Here is a 9,326-nt window from a genome sequence, read left to right as displayed (position 1 = left end):
ATGGTCCTGCCCTGGCTCTCAAGCCTTTCAGTAGCTGAACTTCCTGGTTTCTCTATGAATGGTCTGTCTTTCCTAGCCTGGTGTAGTAGAGTTTCTAACAAAACGGAGAAACAAAAAGGCAAGAGAAAAAAAAAATCAGGTTTGTATCCTGGATTGATGCTTGTGAAGAGGGAGGGAATGGATGGGTAAGGGGCCTGGGATAGCATAAGGCTCCCAGCAGTGGTGATTAAAGGCCTCGGTCAGAGCTGTAGATTTTCCTGCAGAAAATACAGATATGAAATGTGGTTTGACTTTGAATTTTCTTGTCTATGTAGACAAACTGAGGAGACTTGCATCACCAGGAACTGTGACTGGGGGAGCTCTGTAACTGCTGGCTTCGTTCTGGAGTGCAGGGCTTGTAAAGAAAACTTCAGTACCCAGTTTCATCCTGGAATTAGTATTTCTGTAGACTGCACAGACAGCTCTTCTCAAATGTATCCTGCAAATGGACTCTCTTCTCCCTGAGGTGGATGTATTCGGAGAAGGAAGCTGAAGCACGGTTGAAATGCTTTGCCTAGGGCCTTGTAATGAGCCAGGGCTGGGACGGGGGCTCTGAACACCTTGTCACTCCTTTTATTCCAGCTGCTCAGGTGTTGTTCGGAAGATGTTCAGTTTTGCCTGTTTGTCCCTCACCCTGTGCCATCCTCCTGCCCTAATCTGCGCAGTGCTGTCCGTTCTGCAGAGGCTGGCAGATGCCAGCCCCATCGCTCGTGCTCTGCAGCCGAACGGGACAGAAGTTACCTCTGACAGAGCTGCCTATGGCTATTTCCATCCCTTGTTCCTGCATCCTGTGGCAGGATTGCCTGAGTTTACTGGTTGATAAATGAATAATTGTTTTACTGAACTTCCAGAACAGGTATTGCCATTTTGTCTCAAAATTCCTGACTCAAAAAAAAAAAAGCATCCTTTGCATTTCCATGCTGGAAGTTAATTTTAAATACAAGCTTATACTCTACCTAAGCAGGTGGTGTGGGCACCCCACTTGTCAAAGCGAGCTTTCTCTCAGCCAGGCATGTACAGAAACCTGCTATCGACCTTATGGTCCCCCAGGACTTGTTGGGACCGTCTGTACAAATCAACCTTACGCGTTGGGGAGACATGATTGAATTTTTGCTGTTCCTCTTTTACAACGGAATTCGTGGGAGTTTCAAAATGACGGAAAGATTAGTGCTCATCCTACTCCTTTGCGAGCAAGTATAACATGATACTACTGCTTTTTCACTGTCACTAGATGCACAGAATCATTTGGCTGGAAGAGACCTTTAAGACCATTGAGTCCAACTGTTCACTCTGCACTGCGAGAGTCCTAAACCGTGTCCCTTAGTGCCACATCTGCATGGCTTTTGAACACTTCCAGAGATGAGGAATCCACCACTTCCCTGGGCTCCAGGATCTTTGTCTGTGTTGCCTGTTAGATAGGGGAATTCTGCGAGCTCACAGTTATCCGCAGATCAGTCAGACTTTGGGGCTTTCCATGGCTTGTGGGAGAATGTGCTCAAAGTTTCATCTGGAAGTCTGAAGGACAGAACAAGCACTTCCCAGAACCTTTTGATTTCCTTTGTGACACTTAAATCCCAGCTGAGATAAATTCTAGGTGGGAGGGGTTGGTCAGGGAAGTGAATTCTTCTCTAAAGTATGTCTCCTCCTTCCTCTGCTGCTGAAAGAAGTAAGGCAAAGAGCAGCTGTTACAGGATTTCGGTACTGAGTGTATCTGAGGGCAAGGAACTAATCTTTCCTTGGAGAATTAATGCAAAGGGGGAAAGCCAAAACTACTTACATGGAAGGAAAAGTCCTATCAGGCAACTTTGTTCCAGCTTGCTTTATCACTGATGTGGAGTTCCATCAGTGAAGTTCTGGGAAATGCAGCTGTATTGTGAGGAAATCCTCTTCCTTACCCCCTTTGCAGTTTGACAATCGCACAAATGCAGAATTATTTTCTAGCTCTGTCATGAGTTTGTCACTGTTTTTAACAGTTATGCTCTGTGTGTGGATTTATCGCTCCTAATGGTGCTGGCAAACTCCTTCATCCCTGAAATAAAATCCCTAGATAAAGCGGTAAACTTCCAGACGCTGGTCTGGCTGGGGTAGTTTCTGTCCTGTGAGTTTGCTTTAGGTGTGAGTGCCTTCCCTGCACAGACTGCTGAGGATAAGCACAAATTCTGATGTTTTGTGACAATTATCTGTCAGCAACAAACTAATTTCAGAGCCTCAGCTGTAGCAAATGACTCCCAGGAAGCCTCATTCATTTGTTTCCAAATGACTTGAAATTGGGTCTCGGCTAATTCCAGTCTTGCTGTGGCAGTGCTTAATGTGAATGTCCTGATGACCTCTTGAAAAGCAGAACGAAACCGTTTAAGCTAGTAATGCCTGCTTCTGGTTTGCTTTCAGGTGAATCATGATTCCGGTCACTGAACTGCGCTACTTTGCTGACACTCAGCCAGCATACCGCATCCTGAAGCCATGGTGGGACGTCTTCACGGACTACATTTCCATAGTGATGCTGATGATTGCAGTGTTTGGAGGGACGCTTCAGGTCACCCAGGACAAAATGATTTGTTTGCCCTGTAAATGGGTTACCAAAGACTCTTGCAATGACTCGGTCAGAGGCTGGACAGCTGTGACCCCAGAGCGTACCTACTATAACTCTAGTCTTGTTCCCTCTACTGACACAGGGCCTACAGGGATCAGATATGATTTGGACCGGCACCAATATAACTATGTGGATGCGGTGTGTTATGAGAACCGTCTTCACTGGTTTGCCAAGTATTTTCCTTATCTGGTGCTGTTACACACTCTCATCTTCCTGGCTTGTAGCAACTTCTGGTTCAAATTCCCAAGGACCAGCTCCAAGCTGGAGCATTTTGTGTCTATTTTGCTTAAGTGTTTTGACTCTCCATGGACAACAAGGGCATTATCTGAGACAGTGGTGGAAGAGAGTGATACCAAGCCAGCTTTTGGGAAAATGAATGGCTCCATGGACAAGAAATCCTCCACAGTCAGTGAGGATGTGGAAGCCACCGTTCCCATGCTGCAGAGAACAAAGTCTCGAATTGAGCAAGGGATTGTGGACCGGTCTGAGACTGGGGTCTTGGACAAGAAGGAAGGTGAACAGGCCAAAGCACTCTTTGAGAAAGTGAAAAAGTTCCGTACACATGTGGAGGAGGGAGATATAGTGTATCGCCTGTATATGAGACAGACCATCATCAAAGTGATCAAGTTCATTCTGATCATCTGCTATACTGTTTACTATGTCAACAACATAACGTTTGATGTTGACTGTAAAGTGGACATTGAGAGCTTGACTGGCTACAGGATGTACCGCTGTGCTCATCCTTTGGCCACTCTCTTCAAAATCCTGGCATCTTTCTACATCAGCTTGGTGATATTCTACGGCTTGATCTGCATGTACACACTTTGGTGGATGTTGAGGCGATCCCTCAAGAAATACTCCTTTGAGTCCATCCGGGAGGAGAGCAGTTACAGTGACATTCCCGATGTGAAAAATGACTTTGCTTTTATGCTCCATCTGATTGATCAGTATGACCCCCTCTACTCCAAGCGCTTTGCTGTCTTTCTGTCAGAGGTGAGTGAGAACAAACTGCGGCAGCTGAACCTCAACAATGAGTGGACTTTGGAGAAGCTGCGCCAGAGGATCACCAAGAACTCCCAGGACAAGCTGGAATTGCATCTTTTCATGTTGAGTGGCATCCCTGACACGGTCTTTGACCTCATTGAGCTGGAGGTCTTGAAGCTGGAGCTCATCCCTGATGTCACTATTCCCCCAAGCATTGCTCAACTCACCAGCCTTAAGGAACTGTGGCTCTACCACACAGCTGCCAAAATTGAGGCTCCAGCCCTTGCCTTCTTGAGGGAGAATTTGAAATCTCTCCACATCAAGTTCACAGACATCAAGGAGATTCCCCTTTGGATTTATAGCCTGAAGACACTGGAGGAGCTCCATCTGACAGGGAATTTGAGTGCTGAAAACAACCGATACATTGTAATAGATGGATTGAGGGAGCTGAAGAGACTGAAGGTGTTGAGGTTGAAGAGTAACCTCACCAAGCTGCCACAGGTGGTGACGGATGTTGGGGTGCATCTTCAGAAGCTTTCCATCAACAATGAGGGCACCAAGCTCATTGTTCTCAACAGCCTTAAGAAAATGGTCAACCTGACAGAGCTTGAGCTCATCCGCTGTGACTTGGAACGCATTCCTCACTCCATCTTTAGCCTCCACAATCTGCAGGAGATAGACCTGAAGGACAATAACTTAAAGACCATTGAGGAAATTATCAGCTTCCAGCACTTGCATCGTCTCACTTGCCTTAAACTGTGGTACAACCACATTGCCTACATCCCCATGCAAATAGGCAACCTCACCAATTTAGAACGCCTTTACCTGAACCGTAACAAGATAGAAAAGATCCCTACCCAGCTCTTCTATTGCCGAAAACTTCGGTATTTGGATCTCAGCCACAACAACTTGACTTCTATACCGCCAGACATTGGACTTCTTCAGAACCTGCAGAACCTCGCTGTGACAGCCAACAGGGTAAGCGTGGAGCCCAGCGTTCCTGTGTGAGTAGCAGGAACTCTGGCCCTTCTGTTACCTGTGGGATTGAACGTGCTGCAGTGGTGTGTGAAATACTCCTGGCACTGCCGTCGTGTTCAAATTCCCAAGCTTCTGTTTCTCTCTGAGGGGTTTATCTAAGGCAGAACATTGCAAATAACTCTAATAAGGCAAAAAACCCCACTGCAAGTAAAGGGCAAGCCTTTCTTCAAACAGCCCCTTTCTGTAGCATTTCCTCTCTTAACTGTGAAACTGCTTTCTAAGTGTCAGCTGGAGGCTGTTCAGAAATCCTGTTCATCTGCAGCTGGAAGCTTGTAGTCTCCATGCTGACAGTAGTTTTGGGCTTAAAATGGAGATCTGAGGAACTGACCTAGAACTGGGCACTGAAGTGCTTCAGCCATGTATGTGCACTACGGCAGCAGCCCTCGGGGTGTGTCTGCGTGTGGCTTCCGGCTTCGTCGCACTCTGCATTTCTAGGGAATTCTCCATAGTTCGGTCTTGGGAGTGTGCGCTTTGTGAGAAGCTGCATGTGGGCAGGCTTACGAAAAATGGTTCTTAAGCTCTCGCTTTTAGAATGCCTTGTCTCGTTCCACAGAGGTGACTTTGGAGACAGCAAAGCAGTCTTCTGCAGCGTCCTTTCTCAGGGCAGAGTGAACTAAACCAGGTGTCAGTGTGAAAGTGTGAACTGCAGCAACTCCGTCTTCAGAGGGGAGGAAATACGATGGCACCTCGCTCTGTCTCAGTGTGGTGGCTGTGCGTCGTCTTGTGTAATCCCAGACAGGTTAAGCCTAAGCCCTAACTAACTGTTGTAAGTTGATCTACGCACAGGGCAGGTTAGAGGGGACGACTAGGTCTGCTCTGCTGCCCAAGTACCACAAGTTGTTTCTCGGCTTGTGTTGGAGGGTGTTTATTTGCTTAAAGCAAACCATAGTCATGTCTTTTCCTGAATCTTTGTACTTGTGTTTGGGACTAAGGAGAATTTGTTTATTGTGACTGCAGGGTGATGGGCTGAGCTGAATGGCTTGTTGAAGCTTCTGTTCATTCTGTCTGCAGATTCCTGGGAGGCTCTTTTTCTCTTGGAGTTTATTACCACCTGAAGTTGCAAAAGGCTGTAACATCACGACAAATTGCAGATAGATCTAATTAGTGGCTCCTGGGTTCTTCTGGGAACACGCAGTAGAATTGTCCTCAAGCTGCCCTAGTTTTTGCTGCCGTATATCAGGATCCTTACTGCCACTGGCAAGATTTGTAACTGAACACTGTCAAACTGCCTGTGAGAGGCTCTGGTATGGGCTGGCTTTTCTCAGGGGAAGTGCTCTCAAATCAAGTATTTAATTGCTAATGCAGTTCAGTATTACAGTGTTCAGTCCTAAAACTCCAGCAGCGTCTTGAAGTTAGTGTCTAAAAGCTCAAGCCTGCTGTGGCACTGAAGAGGCATGGCAGGCAAGCAGCAGCCGTTCAGCTCTCCACCCCAGTTTAATAGCTGCTCACCCAGTTTTCCCAGCATCTCTTTGTATGGGTGAACTTCATGGTGCACACACATCGTTTCCTATTGAGTTAAAAGCCAGAATATTTCCTAGGGGCAAGCGTGGCTGATATGAGCAGTTTCTGAGGGTGGCATTAACCAAAGGTGAGGGAGTTGTAAAGATTCTTAAGCTGCTGTTCAGATGCGTGATAGTTCTGTATCGGTTGTCTTCTGGCAGCCTTCCTAGCACAGCTTCCTGAGGGTTAATCTGCAGTGTGTCCTCGGCAGTCTTGGGGTGGAGTGGCTCTTGGATGACAGGGAGTTAGAGGCAGCACTATTTTCTGCAGCACTAATGCAAGAGGAGTGTTGGAGCAGCCTTTGCTCCAGTGTGTTCCACAGCAAAAGGTGATGAGGACCCAGTGAATCAGCTGAGCTGTTTGTGTCCTCTCTCGGTACCTGGGCAAGGCCACAGTCGCTCTGGGCCTCTGGCAGCCTGGCTGGTTGCAGTACACAGTGACAGCAAGAAACATAGGGACTGCTAGGCTGGTCTTTTCTAAGGCCAGGAATTCTCAGATGTCCCCTCCTAGCTCAGCAGTCTTGGCAAATAGAGCTTCTGCAGCTGGCTGGCACCAGTGTGCTGTCCTGGGAAGTAGACTGTATTCTAGCACAGTGCTTCCTTCCAAAACCAATACTTGTCCCCTAAATAACACTATTCTTTTCGAGAGTCACTTAATTACATGCTGTCGAGTGTTTTGCAAACAGCAACACCAGTAACAATGACTGAATTGAACTGTCTTTAACTGGTCTGGTCTCATCTTGGCTTTTGCTTGGACTCCACCTCATTCAGAACTGATTAGAGTAATTTAGCTTTAGAATTTAGAATTATATGAATAATTTAAGTTTTAAAAAGGACACGGTGCACTTAAGGGCAAATGATAGCCTCCAAGATGAGACTTTGAATTAAGGGGAGGATATTGAATAGCTGTGGTTAGTTCATAGCCTGGTGTTTGTTAAACACAAGCCATATTGTTTTCCTGGAAATTCTGTGGGAGAACTGGACTATTAAAAGGCTTTACTAGAAATAAGCCTTATTAAATTAGTGACTCATGGATACATGAAGGTGGTGGCAAAGTGAACAGCTGGTGGCTGCTTTTTTTCTGCATTTTGGCATGGTCACACGCTGGTGTAGTGGTTTTTACTTTTGGAACAGTCCTTATGGTGGAAAGCAGGAGCTCGTGAGTGGAAACAATGCTCTGTAAACCTTGAGGCATTGTGTGGGCTTGCTAGTCCCCGGTGAGCACGTATCCTGTTTGCTGGCAACTTTGCCTATGATTGATTTCTCTTTCTTTCAGATTGAGAGTCTTCCACCAGAGCTGTTCCAGTGCAGGAAGCTGAGAACCTTGAACCTGGGAAATAATGTGCTGCAGTCGCTCCCCTCCCGGGTTGGAGAGCTGACAAACCTGTCGCAGATAGAGCTCCGAGGGAACCGTTTGGAGTGCCTGCCTGTGGAGCTGGGAGAATGTCCTCTGCTGAAACGCAGCGGGCTTGTGGTAGAGGAGGACCTGTTCAACACGCTGCCCTTGGAAGTCAAAGAACGGCTGTGGAGGGCAGACAAAGAACAAGCTTGAACCCCTGAAAAAGGGAGAAGCCTCTGACCAACCAGAAGGAAACAAAAGGCCATTCCAGTCCCCTTTTTCCCAGATCCTCCTCTTTCTCCCCTCGATCACTACCAGACTAGCCAAGGAGTCCCTGAACAAACATGACTCTGAATGAGGTGGCTGCTTCTGCCTCAGATGCAGGATGGGGGAAGCTTGGGATCAGGATGAGGATCATGACAGATTAGTTGGCCTCTGAGCAAGGGCCAGTGGGAATAAGAGGTGTTGCTGTGTTTCTGCACAGGAGTTGGGGTGCTGGTGAGGAGACGTGACCTTTGAATGGAGGAGAAAATGAAATGTGGAAATTGCTTCATTGCTCCAAATGAGGCTTATGTGTGTCAGGGACTGAGAGTGTCCAGTGTCCTGCAAGCAGAGATCAAGAGACTAGGAAACCTCTTGACCTTCCACCTCTGTGACACTTGGTACTGTTCCCCTCTGACTGAGATGCAGTCGGTGAGACTGCGCAGTGGGGTGGGATAGGATACAGACAGCTGGTTTTACCTAGATGCTGGCATTAGGTTTTGGGGGATAAGTTTATCGCGGACATCAGCTTGAATGTAGGATCTTTGTTTTACCAGTTGTCTTCCCCCTTTGCATTCCACGCCTTCTCCTTTGCCTCTGGGGAAGGAACAAACCCCCTCAGACTCTATCTGCTCATGTAAGGTTGCACTATTCTAGCAGTTTCAAGTCACTTGTGCTGATGAGTAGATTACAGAGCATCATTCTCCAGCAGATGTGCTGGAGGCACTAACTGACATAATTCCAGAGCTTTAGCCTGTTGTGAAATGGGTGCTTATAGTGCAAGTGGGAGAAAGATCTGGATAAAAAGCAGTCAGACTGTCTGGTCTACTCTCCCAGAAGCATTGAGTTGCTTCCAGATCTAGCTTTTAAAATTTTTAAGCTACTTTTAAATTCCTGGTATTTTGTCACGTATCAGATATGAACACACAACTGGCCAGTGTGTTGGGGTGTCTTCTGGGATTGTTGGTGTCAGTAAAGAGGAACAGTCAGATTTCCTCTGCACCTCTTGCCCCCACCCCATGAAGTCATTTGATGCTTTGCCAGTGTTTTTCATGAATGCAGTCTACAGAGCTTCTTGGTTATTTGTTTCTGTTGTCCTCCTCACTTTAACAGCTGTCAGTTCCTGTGACACCTCTTGACCTACATAAGAGGGTAATGCTGATTGAACTTGGTGCTGGAAAAGAAACCTGTCCTCCTGTTTCTTCCCCTTTCCATTCCCTCAGTGTTAAGGAGCAGTCTGAGAATCCTCTGTGGACTGAGCTCCTCTAGATCCCTGGGACAGAGCAGGCTTTATTGAAACAAGTCTGACCTGTTTCATATTGTTTGACAAAAAACCCCCAACCTTCTGCGCTGGCAGAGGGAGACGAATGGTAATAGCTACTGATAATCATGTTAAGGTGTGTCTACCCAACACCCTAAGTCTGCTCTTTTCCATCAGAAGGAAGAGGAGGCTCAAGGACCTGCAGGTCCTGGTTGTAATACTCTGCATCAGACAAACAGGTTGGCTCCAGTCTGGAGTGCTGCAAGCTGAGGCATGAGAAGTCTGGAGGCCTCCCCTGTGTGCAAAAAGGGGAAG

General features: G+C 47.0%; 1 protein-coding gene across 2 annotated transcripts; it reads left to right on the top strand.

Annotated features, from left to right (window-relative positions):
• The first annotated feature begins 2,434 nt into the window (after nucleotides 1–2,434).
• LRRC8A (leucine rich repeat containing 8 family, member A) lies at nucleotides 2,435–7,928 on the top strand. 2 transcript variants are annotated; one of them, XM_010140686.1, is made up of 3 exons: nucleotides 2,435–2,603; nucleotides 2,655–4,591; nucleotides 7,427–7,928. In XM_010140686.1, the coding sequence occupies exons 1-3, from the start codon at nucleotides 2,435–2,437 to the stop codon at nucleotides 7,700–7,702; spliced, it is 2,382 nt and encodes a 793-aa protein (XP_010138988.1). In that variant the 3' UTR covers nucleotides 7,703–7,928. The 2 variants fall into 2 exon arrangements, with proteins under 2 accessions (XP_010138988.1, XP_010138980.1); XM_010140678.1 differs by having other exon boundaries at nucleotides 2,435–4,591.
• The last annotated feature ends 1,398 nt before the right edge of the window (nucleotides 7,929–9,326 follow it).

Source organism: Buceros rhinoceros, unplaced genomic scaffold (assembly GCF_000710305.1).
Source record: "Buceros rhinoceros silvestris isolate BGI_N320 unplaced genomic scaffold, ASM71030v1 scaffold7380, whole genome shotgun sequence".
Lineage (NCBI taxonomy): Eukaryota > Metazoa > Chordata > Aves > Bucerotiformes > Bucerotidae > Buceros > Buceros rhinoceros.
This window is presented reverse-complemented; position numbering and strand designations above follow the sequence as displayed.

Coding starts and splice junctions, on each gene's coding strand:
- LRRC8A (XM_010140678.1), top strand. CDS start 2,435: ATGATTCCGGTCACTGAACTGCGCTACTTTGCTGACACTCAGCCAGCA. Junction 4,592..7,426: donor TCGCTGTGACAGCCAACAGG/GTAAGCGTGGAG, acceptor TCTTTCTTTCAG/ATTGAGAGTCTTCCACCAGA.